The 20,744-nt window shown below is 34.0% G+C and overlaps 1 protein-coding gene across 1 annotated transcript; it reads left to right on the plus strand.

Moving 5' to 3' along the window:
- Nucleotides 1-3,243: 3,243 nt before the first annotated feature.
- Nucleotides 3,244-9,016, plus strand: LOC115966478. The gene is made up of 4 exons (XM_031085709.1): nt 3,244-3,398; nt 6,966-7,145; nt 7,959-8,037; nt 8,823-9,016. The coding sequence occupies exons 1-4, from the start codon at nt 3,244-3,246 to the stop codon at nt 8,961-8,963; spliced, it is 555 nt and encodes a 184-aa protein (XP_030941569.1). The 3' UTR covers nt 8,964-9,016.
- The last annotated feature ends 11,728 nt before the right edge of the window (nt 9,017-20,744 follow it).

A 20,744-nucleotide genomic window follows, 5' to 3' on the forward strand; every position in this document is an offset into this window, starting at 1 on the left:
AAGGAAAAAGACTACCTCGTCCGTGGAACGTCGAACATCTAAAGAGGTATTACAAAAAGGAACCATAAACTTCATTGTAAAACCAATTTGATACTTCTATCTTATGTAAGCAATTATTCGAATTATAAGTATTATCCAGCATCCCTTATGTGTTAGTGAGCAAATCATGCGCCACTGTTTTCGAAGATAAGCACAAACGATCGTCCCCCTAAAAAGCTTAATGACGATAAAATTCCTTAAATGGATGTACATCGTCCCTAAAAAGCTTAATGACGATAAAATTCCTTAAATGGATGTACATCGTTCCTAAAAAGCTCCACAACGATAAAATTCCTTAAATGGATGTACACCGTCCCTATAAAGCTTAACGACGATAAAATTCCTTAAATGGATGTACATCGTCTCTATAAAGCTTAACGATGACAAAATTCTTTAAATGGATGTACATCGTCCCTAAAAAGCTTAAGGACGACAAAATTCTTTAAACGAATTACATCATTCCTAAAAAAGCATAACGACGACAAAAAGTTCCCTAAGGGGATGCACGTCGTCTCAAAGGCTAAAATTCCTTGATGTCCATGATTTCATCTATACAAAAAAGCAAGAGGATCAAACTCCTCAAGTTGATCAACGTAATCTCGTCCATACAGGACAACCAAAAGGAAGGTACAAAAATCATCACACAACTCATGCAATCATGAAGAGCAAAAAACAGACATTTATAAAACCAAACATAGAGTTAAATTGTTCAAGAAACGAAAATGGGGGGCCCCAAAAACAGGAGGGGCATCCAAATAACAGCAGTTCTTAACTTAGTGCAAAAAAAAAAAAAAAAAAAAAAGAAGAAGAAATTTTCCCTAAGGCAGAATTAGGCTGGAGGGGCAATATCATCGTCCTGGGTGGCCTGAGATGGTTCAACACCGGTAGACGCCCCTGCCTAAGCCGCCTTGTCCTCTTCAATCTCCTTATCAACAACCTCAAAGTCTAGATCGTCAAGGTTCACGCCAGGACCGTGCTTGATCAAATACCTTCGCAGCAGCTCGAACCCTTTGAAGTACCACTGGAAGAGAATGGTGTTATATTCTTCAGTGGTTTGGAAAGCAGTGACGGCCTTGGCCACTGCGACCTTCATCTTCTGGGCGGACGCCGATAGCAGCTCGTCCTTCTGCTTCACAGATTGTCTCTCAACATCCAGCTGCTCCGTCAGTACACGAACCTGCTCCTTGGAAGCGTTGAGAGAATCCATAGTCGTGATCAAATCCTTCCGCAGACCAGAGGCCTCAGCCTCCAAAGCTTCTACCTTCGAGTTGGCCACGACGGCCTTCTCTTCATTCGCTAAATACTGAGTAGTGATGTGCATGGTCTCCCCCAACACCTATGGACGAGCACAAAGTTAACAAAAATTAGTTTAATCAAAAGCAACAAAAAAATAGTCAAGCAGATAAAGACGAAGGAGGGGACAAAATGTGTGATGATTCACTTGCACAAGCTTATGAACGTGATGGCTCACCATCTCGTGTGAAGGAATGCTCGTGACTTCCCTCATCTCGCCTGGGGTAAAAAGCTCGTTGGCACGGTCCATGGCCGTCCCAGCGTCCGACCAAACGCTGGCACCAACCTTCTCTTTCCCCTTGTTAGCAGCCCTCTGCTTCTTCGAAGGACGAGCCACCTCCTCAATTGAAATGCCACGAGATGCAGCCAGACCTTCTTCCAGGTCAAGGGTAGGAGTGGACGATCCTCTCTCCACAACCTCTTTCTCCTTCTCCTTTTCTATATCTGTGATTCTCAGCCTCTTCTGGCCTATGCTGGAAAGGGGCTCATTCTTTTTGCCCTTAATTTTGTCATACATCTGTTTGTTAAATTTCGACGTCATTTCTACATCAAAGAGATCAAGGACGAATAAAAGAGGCGTAAGGACGAATAAAAAAGAATGCAGATAAATAAGGAGAAAAGACGTGAAGTGCAACTTACGTTTTCTTTCTTCACGGTCGAGGGTACTGAGTACGTAGAGGGAAGGTTCTGGTCCCAGACAGTGATGAGCTAAAGTGCGCGGATCAATCAGCTCACCAAAATCTTCTATCGTCCTTGCGTACTTGATCGCAGCTTGCACTCGCTCTACAAATTTGGCCTCTAGCTCTGGACGATCTTTCACTACAAAGGACGATATTAAAAAAAAAAAAAAAAAAAAATGGGGCCAACAACATTGGGGTACACGCATCAATCAAAGGGGTCTTCCATCATCGCAGCAACCTAGGTACGTCCCCCCATAGATCATCAAGCAACGTTTCCCAACCGTCCCCAGATACAAAGAAGTATCTTGATTTCTAGTAGCGAAAGGACGACGGAAGGTCAGCTACCAGACAAGCCTTCCTATTCCAGGGTACGAACTCATAGTACCCAAATTCTCTGGACTCTTTTAGACGATACAGGTGGACGAACTCATTAACTGAGATCATATCCCCGTCAGCAATGGTCGTCCAAATCACCATACAACTAATCACTATTCTCCAGGAGTTAGGCATAAGCTACCCCGGAGCAAGGTTAAAATGGTAAAGAAGCTCCATTATGAACGGATGGACGGGAAATCGGAGGCCACACGAAAAAGCAGCCTCGTAAAAGCAAACTTCCCCGTGGGCAAAGGCGCAAGCCTTTTCGCCCTTCCTGGGTAGACGAGCCTTGGTTCCCTCTGGAAATTGGAATCTGTCCCTAAATTTACTAAAAACCTCAACTTTCAAGGAGCAATTTTCCTTCAGGGCATGAAAACGACGGACCGTCGCTGGAGCAGGGGAATGAGAAGACGAAGGAGCACGGGAAATAATGGTGGTCGTAGCACCGATCCCGGCCTTCTCCTCGACCACGTTTGAGGACGAACCCCTCTCCAAATCACCTAACCCTTCTTCTAAACCCATATTTTCCTCTCTTAGGTGCCCTCTAATAGACCGAAACCAAGCTTGAGACTCTAACAGAAGAGGGTATAAAACACCCAACGCCGAACCTAACCCGGTACCCCTATTAACAAATTCCTCAACTACTGGGTACGAACCGGCAAGGGAAGGCGCACCCAATAGGTCACCGGAAAACTCTACCAAGGAACCTAGGCGGGCAAGGAGAAAAGCTACGGAAGGGAAGTTGCGCCTAGCTTTGAAAGTGTCCACCATTAAAGGAAAGAAAGGAAAAACTAACACCACCACTCAGTAAGAAGGGAAAATAGTACAGAAAGAAAAAGGAACTTAAGTGACACAAATGCAAGGAAAAACCAGAAAGGAAAGAAAGCGTAAATGGGGGTGGGCGTACCTGGAAGTTAGGGAGAAAACTGAGGAGGTGAGGAGCAAAATACGCGTAGGAGAGATCAACCGCACAGAGAATGGGGAAATGGAAAAAGCCAAAAGAAATCAAAGGTCTCTGCCTTGGAAAGTGCGGGAAAACTGAAAAGGCACACACCGGAAACGAGGCACTCCCACCAGTAGAAATTGAACACGTGGCACTGAGAGGAGCCACAGCCGCCACTACGCAATCAATGCGGGGCAGAATTCCAAGCGCCATTACTGAGAAAAATAAATAAATCAAAAATAATGATAATAACAATTGTTTCATATTCCTATAATCGTCCGAGAAATGGACGACCATGGAATAGGGGGGCAGCTGATATGCCCGACCAAAACTACAATCGTCCATACAATGCAAGATAGGGACGACCTTAAGGAAATCGTCCAGGGAGAGAAGGTCGTCGCTCAAAGACCTGAATATTCGTCCCCACTCTTCGTGGAACGGTTACGAGACATTAATCAACCTTCAGACCGTTGGGAATGACAGCTCATCATTAACACCCAGCAAGGGCGTTACAAGGCAAGATTAAAGCCTCCATCAAGATTCCACCAACGGCTAGAAGATATGACCTGCAAGCACACATATATAAAGACTGATCCCAAAAAGGGTTGGGGGTAAGAAAACACTCTAGCACAATATTTTCATCACTCTCCCTTGTCAATCTTTCTGACTTTGGCATCAGAGACCCTTTTGCAGGCACAACACCGACAAACTGCTTCCTTTCGTTCGTCCACGGATTGTAGGAGATTGATTTGGTAAAGAACGGCTTCCATCTGGACGATCGTAATCAACTGACGATCATTTCATCATCAGACATAAATGTAGACGGTAAAGCACAAAACCAAACAATTTGGTCACTAAACAATAATAGATTTCTTATGAAAAAACAAAACTTTGAATTCCAGCACACGGTTTTGTCAAATTGTGGGGTTATTTCCTGGCACAAAAGTGTTTTACTTTTTGAAAATTGGTGTTAGGCGTGTCTTATTCTTCAGACAGGGAGAGAAATATGTGGGCAAGGAGAGCAAAAGAGTCAAGAATATCAGACCTGATTACTTGTGCATCACGCTCAATGTCATTGATGACTGATTAAAAAAGTAGCTCAGCCAAACAAGAAATGTCGTTATACAAATTATTGCTATCTTCGTGGATTGGATTCTATAGCATAGTGTCAGAGAATCTTTGAAATAACCATGAAGTCGACTCCATACCATGCACCTTTACTTCCTAGCTTCATTCAATTCGTCAATTGTGGGGTGAATGAAATCCTTTCTTTTTGTCTTCTCATGAGGATGTACCTGCATGTATAATAATGTATTTACTAGATTTTATTATTTTATTTAAAAATGAATAAATATGAATTTATCGCTAAGAACATTTGTATTAACTTGTCCAAAAAATTATTTTTATTTTAGATAAGAATTTACCTTTTTAAAAAATTTTACATAACCATTATTTATTATATTATCTATTTTATTAAAATATTAAAATTTCTTGATATTTTAGCTGTCTATCTATCTTCACACATCATTAACATCATCTACTCTATTTAGTAGTGGCTTCATAAATTTTTTTTTAAGATGATCGTTAAAAAATTTTAATTAAAAAAATTTAATAAAAAGATAATTTGAATATATTGAGTTGTTAACAAAAAAAAAAAAATGTAATTATATTAAGTTTTACGATTCCATTTGTGGGGCCAAAGAATTTGACAATCCCGACCCACTTTATACTAAACCCAAAGCCCACGTCAAGGAAGAAGAAATGATCGAGGACAAACAAAAAAACCCAAATAGCCTAGAAACGTTGCCGAGGACGATCCTGTTCTCGGTATTCTAGATTCTAGAACGAAAGAACGGTACGTCATCAAAGGCAGCCTCCCAGAGCGCCCCCAGAAAAAGGATAAGTACAGTAGGACACCCATGGGGTATGGTGTAGGAGCAATTCAAGGAGAAACAGTCACTCCCGCATTAAATGTACCCAACTAACATTCTGGCCGCATTAATAAGAAAATGACCCCTGAACAGTACGGTCTTGGTTGTCGCAACTCACAGAGAGTTTAGGAAGGTAGCTGATGGGACGAGCACTCAAGTAAAGACCTGCATGATCAACAGATGGAGGGTTAAGATCGATTGAAAGGAGATATATAATGTGAGAGATCCTTCAAGAATGGGGGATCAGAAAAAAGCCGAAGGGAGAAAAAAGGAGAATACGAGAGAAATTTGCATTATCCTGGAAGCCTTTGGAACCTAGCATTGAAGAAAGAAGAAGAATATTAAATTCCTCGGATGAAATGCCCGAGGACAGAACTTCATACTTTGGCTTATATCTTTGTTATTTAATCCATACATAACTGTGTCTAGTTGTTATAATCTTGACTAAGACCTAGTTCCTAGACTCATTCTCTATAAATTTATTGTATTGGACTAATTGGGTTTGAATCTACTCATCCAATAGGAGAAGAGCTTGAACCCTGTCCCTACACCATTCTTCAAGTTTTCATATTTCAAAATAATTACAAGATAATTCATTATCATTTGTCATTATATATTATCAATGTAAGTAGATGTGACTATTTTATTTTGCTATGTTTATATAATATTTTTATTTTTATACAGTTGCCATTATTTGTTTGCAATCTAATTTGTAATATTTTTATTATCTCTAATAAATTAAAAAGGTAATAAAAATATAAGAAAACTGATTACATATTACATATTAATGGGCAGAGACTTCTGTAAAAATTGGGGAAGTTTAAAGGAAAATAATTAAAAACCATCATTTAGATAAATCACACGATTCACGTTCAAATCAAATATGTGGCCGAAACCAAAAGAGTAAAAAGCAAAAGTCTACGCAAAAAATTACCTAATTTCTTTCTCTTAATATTTGAAATAAAATATTAAGAGACAAAGAAATTACATAATAACAGGTTTTATATTTTAAAAATAAAATAAAATAAAATAAGTATTCTTTGAAAGTATTTTCACAAAACAAATTTTGAAAGCTTAGATAATTTGATACAATTATTAATTTATTTTTTCCTATATATTGTAAAATTATAACTAAAACAATTTGTCTTTTCAAAATTTTATGAATTTTTACTACGAATAACACTTAATATCATCAAGGAACTATAAATAACCTTTTATTATCATATGGACCGACAAATTTTCAGTGAGACGATGACCAGAGTGTGAAAACTGGGATTTATGATAACAGATAAGCTTCAAATGTGTGGGCGAGAGCAAAAGAATAAAAAAGATCAGACCTTATTACTTGTGCATCACGCTCTATCTCATAGTTGTTTGTGTGAACGTACAGCTCAGCCAAACCCCCCTTACTAGGGATGGCAATTTTTACCCGACCCGCGGGTATCCGGCCCGGCCCGATCCTAATGGGCCGGATTTTACCCGGTCCGATTAGGAATAGGGTCGGGTATGGGTTTAAAAAAAAAAAAACCCGAAGCGGGTCCGGGTCGGGTCCGGGTTTTGTCTAAAAAACCCGAGACCCGGCCCGAAACCCGGCCCGGTTAAAAACCCGGTACTCAAAAATTACAAAAATACCCTAGATATATATATTCCTATATTCTAACCCTAATTGGCTAATCCCTCATTTCTTCACTCTTCACTATTCAGCAGAAACTCACGCCGACACTCACACTCCCTCAGTCCTCAGTCCTCAGTCCTCACCTCAGTCCCTCATTTCAGCTCAGTCCGACACTCCCTCTCCCTCAGCAACTCACTCCGACACTCCCTCACTCCCTCAGTCACGCCTCTCTCGCCTCCTCACCCTCACTCCGAAGCTCATCTATCCAGGTTTTTGTTTTAAAATTTTGGATTTTTTTTTTCAGTGTTTCATTAAAATTTGTTAGGAGGTTTTGATTGTGTGGTTGAGAAGATGTAAAAACAAATCAAAATTTGTTTTGAGTATTGTGGGTTTTGAGTGTTCTGTCTCTTGCTGCCTTTTCATGTCTGTGTGCTAGATTTACATTTTTCTTTTCTAAGCTTTTTCTTAATTAAACATCCAACAGATCCAGAGAGACTTTCATTTTTATATTCTTCTCAGAATCCAAAAGCAGTAGATCTTGGATCTAAATTTCACTTCTGTTCCTTGTTTTGTCAATTGGTAATTTTATTTTGTTAAAAATAATAGTTGGTAATTGATAATCATTTGGGCAATAAATAAAAAAAAAGAGTGTGTTTTTGGAATGTAGTTGTTTTCATTTCTTTGGTGGCAGTAGTGGGGGTAGATCTATATGATATGATAAAAGTCACATTTCTTTGGGTCAGGTCTCGCGTACTATATATATATATATATATATATATATAATTTGAGATGCTTAGATCTTTGTTCTATTTTGTGTGTGTGTGTTTTGGAATGTAATACTGTATTGGATGAGCATATATAGGCATTGTAAGTAACGTGATGAGTTGAGAAGGCATCTTATCCAGCTTTTAGATTTTTTTCAGTGTTTTCATGAATTGAGAAGATGTAAAAACAAATCAAAAGCTCGGCTCTTTTAATAATGAAGAGTAAATTCATATAGCTTTGTGGTTTTATTTGAAAACTGTGTGTGTGTTTATAGCTGTGTATTGAATCATTGATCTGAATAGTTTTGAATTATCCAGGTCAGTTGAACTAATTGGATTGTGCTCACAACCTGAAGCTGGTGGTCGCCCCCAAAAAAACAAAGTAAAAGGGTGGAGGGTGAGGTTACAAATTTTTAATCTTTTATGTCGTATATTGTTAAGATATGGTTTATGCTTGTGATAGTGCAGATAGCAGTAACTGTGTATCTTGTAATGTGTAGCTACTGTAATAAAAAAATGTGTTGTTACTGTAATTGAGCATGTGCTTAATATGCTTAGAGATGAGGTAGTTAAGGGGTAGTTAAGAAACTGTTAGGCTGATATAGATTGTAGATTCTGTCAGATGCTAGTATAAAGGAGCACTGAATTGTAATGTAATGAATAAGCTGATTTGTGTGTTCTGTTCTGCTTTGCACTTTCACTGTTGATATATGTATGTCTAGGCCTATGAAGCTGAATAGTGTTGTTTAATGTGATCTATTGTTCAATACTTGCATTTCTTGTTTTCTTATTGTGATTTTGTGATGTCCAAATGCATTTACCTCCTTTATTCGTTTAGAGCATAATGGGCCGGGATAAGATCCCTTCCAATTCCTCCAATTTATATTTAAATCTAAGACATGTGGCATTCAAAAATTAAATAATACCATGTGTCACACATCAGGACTAAAATAGGAGGGGATTGGAGGATGTTGAAATCAGTGAAACTAAGTGTGAAATATGGCAGTGAAATATTGTTTTTTGTGTTTGTTGGGAATGATGTGTGCTCAGAATTGGTTATGGAGTGAAATCAACGGTTAGCAATTGTCTAATTTCTATTTATAAAATCAAAATTGTGTTTTTATATTTGCTAGTTACAATTTGATGAAGTTTATTCCATTTTTTAATTCATTGTTGTTGTAGGTTCTTCAACTATATCTGGAGATAGTACATTTCAATCCATTCCTGATGATGGAGAGCCAAATGAAGATGATGGGAGTTGTGCCACAATTGATGGGAGTTGTGTCACAATTGTGGAAGATTAAACATTTTGTATTAATTTAGTAGCTTTTTTAATTTCTTAGACTTGTTGGATTAATTTGTTGGTTTGTAATTATTCTAAACTTGTAGGATTTATTTTGTAGCTTTTTAATTTCTTGGACTCGTTGGACTTTTATTTTAGTTATGATTTTGTTGATTAATGATTAAATGGTTATCTTAGCTAGGTAATTTATTGATTTAAAATCTTAGTTATGATTTATTGAATTATGATTATGATATTAGTTATGGTTTATTGATTTATAGATTTGTAAAAATATTATTAGGTATAAAATGTAAATTGTCCATATATTTTTTTTAATAAAATTATTATGAAGCATTTTTTTTCCCGGGACCCGAACCCGCCCCAACCGGGCCCCGCGGGCCCCACGGGCCCCGTTTAGGGATTGGGCCAAATTCGTGGCCCAACCAAAAAAAAAAAATTTTTGAAGCCCAAATTTATTTTTGCCTACATTCAAGCCTGCATATGCATATTCTAATTCAAGCCTAGGTAACGTGGCCCAAATGCCAAATCAATCCAAATCATAGGCTATTGATCATAAAAATGACTATCAATAGTATTTAAATTATATATATAAGAATTATATTATGCATCTTATTGGATATTTTTAAGTGTATTTATACATATACATGGAGTTACAAGCTAGTTACATATTAACATGTCACCAAGTCACAAAACAATAATTTATTTTGTTGATTAAATAACACATATAATGTTTTAGACACCTAAATTTATAAATATTTTATAGTAATTTTAGAATTTCCCTCACAGTTTCTAGGGAGCCTCAAAGAATTGAGATTTAAAAAATCACTATCTACAAGTAATTTTCTTGTTCTTTCAATAAAAACTGCCATAATTCACGGCTAAGATTGATGTAAATGTCGACGGTAAAGCACCAAAACCAAAAACTTTGGTCACTAATTGGTAATGTTGTTCTAGTAATATTGTTTGTATATTTTGAGAATACGTGTGGGTAAAAAAGTGTATGGAAATATATGAAATGTTGTTTAAACACTAAAAACTGTTGTTCTAGTTACACTAGCAAACAACTCCTAAACAGTTAAAGGAAAAAGTTTGAAGTTCAGTAGACCAAAGAATATTTTAATTTTTTATTAATGAGATTTGAGAGCCGTAAATGGTATCAAATCAAAGTTTTAGGAATTTACCTCGTTTCTTTTTATTTAAAATTTTATGAGAACATAATTTTTTGAGTTTTTCGATGTTTAATAGCATAAGAAAATAAAATAGTTTTATAGAATCTTTTTTTAATTATTTATTTTCTAGAAAATATTAACATCAAAACAAAGAGAGATAATGTTTTTTCTTTTAAATTTTAAAAACTTAATAAAAATAGTTTTTAGAATATTCTATATATAGAGAAAGATAATTGGACATATGTATATATATAATTCCTTTTTTGCATGAATAAATATGGTTGGCTTGGGTTGAATTGTTTATACTTTTAGGCCCATTATGTGATTTAGTGGTGGTTTTTATTTATTTAATTATTTATGTTTTTCCTTTTTCCTTTTATACATTCTTATCATTTTTATCTAATTTAAAAAATATACTAGTATTATACCCATATAATGCACCACTTAAACACGAATTATATGTACTAATTAAAGGCAAATTTAATACATTGAGTTCGTGATTATATATGAATAACAATTAAATTTTTAAGAATACAAAAAGTTAGAATAGTATAACTAATCATATATAGGTAACCAATAGCCAGTATATATATAGAGAGAGAGAGACACACACACACAGAGTGACTTCATTAAGAATTTTCATGTTTTATTGGTTCCTAACCTATGCATGCATGAAAATAACTGAATTGGAAGAAAATATCACTATATTGAGCTAAAATAGTAAATGGAATAGGTAGTTCCTAAAAAAAACAGAATAGTAAATGTATAAAATAGAATTCTATCTAATAAACATTGCAATCATTAATTAAAAGAAAAATTGTAATCATAAATGTACTAACACTTTATAACTAAAAAATGCTAAAAATACTATCAAATTTTATAAACTGACATGGCATTAAACTAATGTGATAAGAAATAAACTAGATTAACATGATAAAAAAGTTATAGATAATAAAAAAATATTACAAATTTGATTACTTATTACATATTAACGTGTCACCAAATCACAAAACAATAATTTATTATGTTGATTAAATAACACAAATCATATTTTAGACACCTAATTTTATAAATATTTTATAGTAATTTTAGAATTTCCCTCATAGTTTCTAGGGAGGCTCAAAGAATTGAGATTTAAAAAATCACTATCTTGTAGTAATTTCCTTGTTCTTTCAATAAAAACTGTCATAATTCACGGCTGAGAATGACGTAAATGTAGACAGTAAAGTGCAAAACCAAACAATTTGGTCTCTAAACAGTAAAAGATTTCTTATTAAAAAAAAAAAAAAAAACTTTGAATTCCAACACATGGTTTTTATTTTAGCATGTTTATATAATATTTTTATTTTTATGTAGTTGCCATTATCTGTTTGTAATCAAATTTGTAATATTTCTATTATCTCTAATAAATTTAACTTGATAAATAAATTACAGGTAATAAAAATATTACAAAATTGATTACTTATTATGGTTATTACTGTATTATATACAATATTGTAATAACCTAAAGTCATGCTATGTAATTAAACAAAGTATTAATAAGGTAAATGCATTTTTTCCAAGTGTTAAATACTTATCAGTACACTTTAAAAAAAAATTATAAATACACAAATTCTTTATGTAAAATGAATTTTTATGATTATTTTTCTAAGCTTTATATAAGGAAAAATTGATTTGGAAATATTACATATTTTGATCAAATTTAATTGTCTTAGCAACAGTTGAAAAAAAGTGCAATAAAAGATAAAAGAAAATTTAATAATATTTATATTAAAAAATTGTACTGTTAAATTAGTGAAAATAGTTAAATATTTGGCAATCACTCAAGCAATAAGTTCTTATTCTCAACAACATTATTTATAATAATTTTATATTTTCTCTTTTTAATTACAAGTAATATAACTGAAGTTAATCTTCCAAAGATTATAATTTGCCGTTAAATTTCTACAAAATGTTTCAAAATGCTTCGTACATTGGGTGGACATCAGCTACTTAATTTTTAAATTTTTTTAAAGGCATCTAAGATTTATGCTGAAACTTATTACCGTTTAAGCTATAAGAGCTCAAATGACAATTTCAACTTTTCAACTAATAGCCCTTTAAAAAATTTTAGGAAGAAATTTTTTTCAATGGTTAAATTTTCTGTCACTTCCAGAATTTTATATATATATATATATATATATATATATATCAAGAACTCAATCATGAAATGCCCTTCTTTGCTAATTTTAAGAAGAAAAAAAAAAAACTAATTTTTTTTTTTTGGATTTTTACACTGCTCTTTGCATTTTCAAGTTTTTCATCCTCAAGAAATTTGACGAGTCCTTCAAGAGCAGCATCTGTATCATCTCTCGAATAATCACTCTTCAACAATCCTTCAATATGTTTCAAAAGTCGATGGTCACCATTGATACCAACATCTTGAATCAATTCATGGTGCAATATGACATGTGCGCATGTGGATAGAAGAAAAAATTTGCTTTAATTTAAATGCAAATTTTCCAGGCTCACATTTCTTTTCTCTTGCCTTGCCTTGCCATGCCTTGTGTTGTTAAGGAATTGGTGTGGGCTTGGGCTCAGATGTTTACACTTTTAGGCCCACTATGTGAGTTCGTTGGTGCAGCTTCGGTGGTCTTTTTTTATTTTAATACATTCTAAAGCATATTCATCCAGATATAAACATACATGTATATTTCGTCACAAAGAGATTAACTACATTCTAGAGAGAAGTCAATTAATTCATACATAACCATACCCGGCCACCCAAACTGACATGATATCCATAAACCCATCACGGGCTTATTTCAAGACCAATAAAAATGGGTAAGATACAAAAACAAAATCTCTACTGATACCCAAGTTCTTAATTTTAACCAAAAAAAAATATGGTAACCATCTTATGCATGCATGGATGTGTTCATTTAATCATGGAATTAACATACTAACATAAGCTTGAAAATAATCCTAGCTTAATTATGCGTGTCTATAATTATTCATAATCACACATGTGTGGCATTCATTATAGTCTTATAAAGACAAGAAGCATAAGAATAGTGAAATAAAAAGGATTTATGAATTATACCAAACGGGAAGCTAGGATTTGATGAAGGATTATTTATCTGGAAATTTTCTTGAATAATTGAGAGAGAATTTAGGTATTTTCATGGTATTTTAATTTTAATGTTTTCGAGTCAGAGGGGTGACAAATTTATAGAACCAGAATAAAAAATTTGCTCATACTATGAGCATTAGGGCAAAAGCACATGGTATGTGTGAGCATGTGCTTTGGTTTGAGAGAGGGGGGGGGATTTAAAGGGGGATTTAAAACAACAAAATTTGCATATAATGAGCACCCTTCTTTAGGGAGGGTGTTTGCACACCTATTCACTTTCCAATATACATGGTTTATCTTGATTCACTGAAATTGGCCAAGAAGGAATCTGCAGTCATTTAGAAGTGAGGAATAAGCTTTGCTAGAGGCATTCTAGTTCAAATTCTTGTCCTTATATATAGTTTTTGGTATCAATTTTGTGTACTTGGTTCGAGGCTTTAAAGATCTTCATTTTACTTGTTCTTGATACCATTAAAAAGGTTGAGTAACATTCTTTTTAAAGGTAGCAATTTTTTTTTTTTTTTTTTTTTGTGCTACAATAAAAATGTTATTCAATTGAGAAATGGGGTGGTTCAAATGTGAAATTTTTGACGTGTTTTTTTTCTCGTCATCCTTGTTGCAAGTATTTTTCAACAATCTGGGGAACATCCAATGGAGCTTTTTATTTCAAAGTGTAATTAAAGAAGCATGCTTAGTTTACTTAGTACCAACTTTTTGGGTCTCCCATGAGTAATTTGTGATAAATATATGTGCAAAGCGGGCATGTCAAGTTTATTTTGAACCATTCACCCTGGGTTTCGCATGATTTTTTCCACTTATGTGAACTTATTTTTTGGCCTTCTGACCCTTGTTTAACTCAAATGAAGTGTCGTTAGAAAGCTTATGATGCTCATTTTCTAGCTCCTCATATCATATCACTCCATTTGACCCTTGATTTTTTCAAAATTTCCAATATTTAACATTTTTAAAAAATATTTTGTTACTGCATCCAAGCTAACCTCATTAAGGAACCAAAATTGCTACCCAATATTATATTATTGGAAACACATAATAGAGAAAAAAAATGAACATTTTTATTGTTGACCGTAATTTGCCAATAATGCAATAACCAAAACAAATGAGTAAACTTATGTTTAGAAGACAAATATTTATCTTATTATTATTTGTTGTTTGCTCTTTTTGATTATCGTGACTTTTGGAAGAATATGCAACTCTACAATAAAAGATTAATTTGTATGTGAGTGTGTGTTTGTTTTCTTCAATTGAAGATGAAGTATACGCTTCTTAAATTTATCTTTTTATCAAGAAGCGTAGCGAATCTAGTCTCAATTAATAAATTTTTTTAAGTGAAAAGAAAATATTTAAGCAATTAGCAATAAATATTTTGGATAATTTTATAATATTTAAATACTTAATTTCTCAAGTTAACTATTTTAGTAAATCAAAATTGCAAACCTTGTTTCACTATTACAGCCACATTGTGTAGAAAAATAAATAAGTTTATATTTTCAAAATCCGATAGTAATAATACTTAAATATATAATAAATAAATGTATAAACAAATGTTTACACATACTGTTAAAGGACAAAACGGTTAACCCTAGGTAATGTAAAATGATTATAATACAATACTCTAAAACATTGTTGGACACAATTAGGGCTGTCCATCAACTCGTCAGGCCCGACCAACCCATCCGATCCAATCTGACCTGAAGGCCCATGGGCAGATCCAATTGTTCATACGGGTCGGATGTGGATCAATTAATTTTAAAATTCGGTCTTATGGGTTGGTTTCGAGTCCCTTGACTTCTAACCCGTGTAAACTGACCCATCCGACCTAGAATTTTTAAAAAGAAAAAATCATGAGTTTATGTTTTAGTTTTAGAACATTCTCACTGGTTCTAGAAAATTCTCTCTTACTTTCTCTAATCTTTCACTCTCCCTTTCTCTGATCTCTCTCTCAAATCCCTAACCTTAGCATCCTTGCTACCGTCATGGCCAAGTTGAGCCTCATTGCTGCCCCTAACCCTAGCCTCCTTGCCGACGTCGCCCAGTTGGCTCTACTGCACTGTCACTAATTCAAAGTGTTTGTTGCTCTCACTGTTCTTGGTTGAGTCTCAAACTCCATAAGCCTCCTCTGATCTACTTGAAATATCCTCTTATGACTTTGGTTTGTGCAGTTTGATGGTGACTTTGAATTTGAGTAATATTGTTTGAGTGTTTTTGATATACGTGTGAGTGAAAACGTAGGTGAAAATGTGTTTAAAATATGAAAAATATTGCTTGAGTAGGGCTACCAAATGGGCCCGAATCACCTCTTCAAAATTTCATGAATTTTTACTATGATTAACTCTTTATATCATCAAGAAACTATAAATAACAATTTATTATCATATGAACCGACAAATTTTCAATGAGAAGATGACCGCGAGTGTGAAAACTGGGAAGTTTGACGGAAATAACAGAGAAACTTCAAATGTGTGGGCGAGAGCAAAAGAGTAAAAAAGATCAGACCTTGTGACTTGTGCATCACGCCCAATGTCATAGTCACTAATGTGAACAGCTTAGCCAAACAGAAAATGCCCACCTCACCATCCCAATGTCATACAAAAAAATTTATTGCTATCTTCTTGTTCTATAGCATAGTGTCAAAATCTTTCAAATAACCCATTGGCATTTGTTACAGACTAGCATACCTACTAATGAGTTATGCGGGTGCATAATTTATGCTACAATTCGTCTACGTGACAAGTTGTAAGTGGAAAAAGGATAAAAATAGGGTCATGTAGGTGAACTGTGGTAGAAATTGTGCAACAAATTGTAGCACCAATATAACTCCTTACTAATACGCCATCTTTGACCTTTGCACACACATAAATAGTAATTAAAACACAATTAATTTTTATGTGTGCAAAAGCGTGTGTATTAATATATGTATAACAAAAATTTTCCATTATGTATTTACTAGTTTTGAATTTTTTTTTCAAAATAAATAAATAAATAAATATCGATTCATTACTATGAATCATTACAATAGGTAAAAAAGGACAAATTCAACCCAACAAGTTTCTTCTCTAAGAGCACTCACAGCAGTGGTGTTATATAGGTATAATGCTATTTTTTAGCTCCAAATACCAAAAAATCATCACGCAGCAGTGGAGCTAAATCTAAAAGATTTAGCTCCTCAGCTACAGTGCACATCTATCTTTAGATGTGCACTGTAGCTCAAAGCTAAATTTTTATTTTTTATTTTTTATTACACTTCTCTCTCCTCTCTCATTAAAATATTCCTTTCTTTTTCTCTCTCTCTCTCCGGCTTCTCTTCTTTCTTCTTTCTTCCTCAATTTTTTTTTCTCTCATCTCCCTCATCCCTCAACTCGCCGGTCAATTTTTTTTCTCTCTAACTCACTGGCCTCCCTCATCCCTCAGCTCGTCGGCCTTCCTCATCTCCCTCATCTCCCTCATCCCTCAGCTCACCGGCCAGCTCCCTCATCGCCGACCTATTCCACCGACCCAGCTCGCCGACCCACGCCAAGCCCCATCGCCGATCTCCCCAAGCCCCATCGCCCAGTCCGTGCCCCTCTGTCGGCCTCAACATCACTGGCCCAAGCCCCAAGCCGCCGATCCACGCCTCCACCCAATCCTCCTATTAGACCCATGCCGCCCAGTCCTCCCCACTCCGCCGATCAACGCCTCTGCCCAATCCTCCGATCAGACCCACGCCATCTCTCTATTCTCTTTGCTGTGAGTGAGTTTTTTTTTTTTAATGTATTTTCATATGGGAATGATGTTTGATTTTTTTTTTCTTTTGTGGGTTTGATTTTTTTTTTCTTGTGGGTTTGGTGGTTGTGGTGGTGGCGATGGTGGTTGTTGTGGCTATGGTTTGGTGGTACAGTGTTTGATTTTTTTTTTTCCCTGTGGGTTTGGTGGCTGTGGTGGTGGATTGGTGACTATGATGGTGGTTTGATTTTTTATTTTGTTTGTGGGTTTGGTTATGTCTGGTGGTGGTGGTGGCTGATGGTAGAGGTGGTTGTGGATGGTGCTGGGTTGTTTTTTTGGGTAGTGGGATATATTATTTTATTGTAGGTGGTATATTATTTTATTGTAGGGGATATATTATTTTATTATGATATTTATATTATTTTATTACGTTGATAGCTAAAATAGATTCACTGCTACAGCATATGTGTAGGTATAATAGATAAAGTAACTTTTGGTGGAGCTAAAAAGCTAAATTTTTAGCTCTACTGCTGTGGATGCTCTAAGAGCATTCACATTAGTGAATGCAAACTTATCATATATTTTGCACAAAAAAACTATTTTTTCTATTTTACATACCAATTTTTACAAAACATCCACATCAATCCATCTGTTATACACTATATTTTATATAAATAATACTTTTATACTATTTTTTTAATATTATTTTATCTCCCGTTTCTTTTTCCTATTCTTGCTCTTCTTTCTTTGTCTTTCTCTCACAGTCAAAACCTAGGAGCACCATCACAAGCACTCCATCAACACTGATCTCCGCCAACCCACAAAACCTAGAAGCACCATCACAGACACTCCATCAACACCACAACCATAACAACCATAACAAGCATCACAAGCACCACAACTCCTCTCCAATCCACTAATCTCCATCAAAACCCAGAACTGATCCACATCGCCTCTCCAATCACTGATCCACATCATCGATCACCAATCCAACGATTATCGATCATTGATCCACATCACCGATCCAAATCGTCTCTCCAATCCATGATCCATAATCACCAATCACCGATCCAATGATTTTGTTCTAGTGGTTGATTTTTGATTTTGTGTCAGTGGAAGTGTGTGTATCAGATGAAGAAAGAATATGATGAGGGAGAGAATGTGTTAGTTTTGCAGATAGAGAAGAAAGAGAAAAAAGGAGCGAATTAGAAATTATTAAAATATTAAATGCAAAAGCTACAATAACCGTGCATATTTGCATGGCTACTGTAGCTCTTATGCATTTATGTACAATTTTACACCCACTGATGTGGATGTTATTTTACTCGAAAATGTGTAAAATCAGTTACTTTTTCTATTTTACAAGACTTTACACATACCCATGGGGATGCTCTAAGGGCATCGGTGTTACGTTCTTTTTTTTTAAAGTGTTATTTTAACGTACCTAAAAATTACCTTATTTATTTTAACATAGCATTAAAAAATACACTTCATATCTCATCTCTTACTTATACATCACACATTAAAATAACTTAAAATAAAATCAACATTTTCTTTATAAAAAATATAAAAAATAAAAAGACCTCAACTACTATAGAGAGAGACATTAGTTAGAGGAGAGAGAATAAGAAATAAAAGAATAAAAAAGAGTAGCATTGAGATATAGTGCACTTCTACTAGTAGCTCAAAATTAAATTAGCACATCCAATACTAGTGCTTACTAACTTTGAATCTCTACAAACTTTACTCAAATTATTGAAAAGAGAAATGGAAATAAGCTTGGTGGAAGAAAGACCCCACACACACATTCACGCATATCTCTCTCTCTCTCTCTCTCTCTCTTTATATATATATATATATTAATAGTCAAAACTCAGAGAAAATCCAATTAGATTTTAATTGGATTTTCAATTTGGCTCCACGTGTCCCATTTAATTTTTAATTTTGTGCCAAGTGAATTATTGAGTGTAAAAATCGAAAAGTCCAAATTCAATTATATTTTAAAATGGATTTCAATTGGAGTCTAATTTTCCACCACATATCTATCTAATTTTTTAATTTTTGTGGCAAGTGAATTATTGGGTGCAAAAATCAAAGAGTCTAAATTCAATTAAATTGCGCGCGCACACACACACACATAATGAGAAATCATAATATATTTTAAAAATGTATGGTTTAAAGAAAATGTAAACTAATATCATGTATAATTTGAACATCTTCTCAAAAAAAGTTGTAATTTGAACTATATAATTTTTATTGTTTTTAATTGTACTTGTGCATATGCACGGGGCTACACATTAGTGTGTGTGTGTATATATATATATATATATAGAGAGAGAGAGAGAGAGAGAGAGAGAGAGAGAGAGAGAGAGAGAGAGAGAGAGAGAGAGAGGTATAAGTATGTATAACTACAAAGTAAAGACCTACACATGCTTAATAAAATTTAATTTAGCTATATGAATGAAACCCCGTTACATATACCAGCTTTGCTTGGGTGCGTTGATTTCATTAGAGCTCTTTTAGTTAAAAGAAAAATTATAATCATAAACATACGGTAATATAACTAAAAATATGCCAAAAATTATTATATAACTTTTAGAAACTGGTATGACACTACAAACGAATGTGGCAAAAAATACTTCCTCAAAAAAAAAAAAGCAAAAAATAAATTTAAAATAATAAATAAATGAATCATAATGGAAATATTGCAAAATTTATTACATAAAACTTATTATCACTAAATCACCGAAAAATAATTTAAATATTAACTTATTATGTAGTTTAAATAGCACAAATCATATTTTAGACATTAATTTACAAACTTATTAAAATAATTATAGCAATTTTCCTCCCAGGTCTCGAGTGAGGCTCAAAGAATTGAGATTAAAAAAAAAAAAAGAACATTATCTAATTTCCTTATTCTTTTAATAGAACTGCCATTCCATAGGAAAAGAAAATTGAGAAAAATAAAAATAAAAATAAAAACCTTCTAGGCAGAGATTGACGAAAAAAGAGTAAGAGCTTTATTACTTACAAAATTAAAAAAAAAAAAAAAAAAAAAAAAAAAAAAAAAAAAAAAAAAAAAAAAAAAAAAAAAAGAAGAATTCCAGTACTCAGTTGTGTCAAAAGCTCAATTTAATGAGCTTGTAAATTCCTGCCTGCCATAAAAGTCTTTAGATTTTGGAAAATCGGTGTCAACGAAGACTAAAACGGAATAGAGATTAGAGACTAGGGCCTTTTGGTATGACATTTTAAGCAACATTTTTCAGTTTTTAAATAACTTTACACATATTTTCACACACTTTTTCACCCACATGTATTTAAAAAAAAATACATACAACGTTACTAGAACAATGTTACCAAACGACCCTAGAGTCAATGAAAAACGACATTTTTTAGCAGCTTTCGAGGTCGCTGCCAGGGTGGCGTTAAGTGTTGTTCAGGGGGTTCATTTGAACCACTTGAAAATAAAAATATTATATATATTTATATATATATATATATATATATTTATATAAATTATTAGCTTACTTTAAAAAATATTTTTGAACACCCTAACTTAAATTTTGCACACCCTAATCACAGATAAGTCCAACTCAAAACTAAACAATAACACAGGCCAACCTAGTCCAAAACTAAAACAACACAGATAAGCCCATCTTAAAACCAAACAACAACACAGATCATATAAATCTCTTTTTTATGAATCTCATTTCATTTTAGTTAATTATTTGACTATTTTGGTATCTTCAAACTCTAAGAATAAAGAGTGAATATTTGTGAGTTGCGAATGTCTATTT

The sequence above is a fragment of the Quercus lobata genome, chromosome 11 (assembly GCF_001633185.2).
Source record: "Quercus lobata isolate SW786 chromosome 11, ValleyOak3.0 Primary Assembly, whole genome shotgun sequence".
Taxonomy (NCBI): Eukaryota; Viridiplantae; Streptophyta; class Magnoliopsida; order Fagales; family Fagaceae; genus Quercus; species Quercus lobata.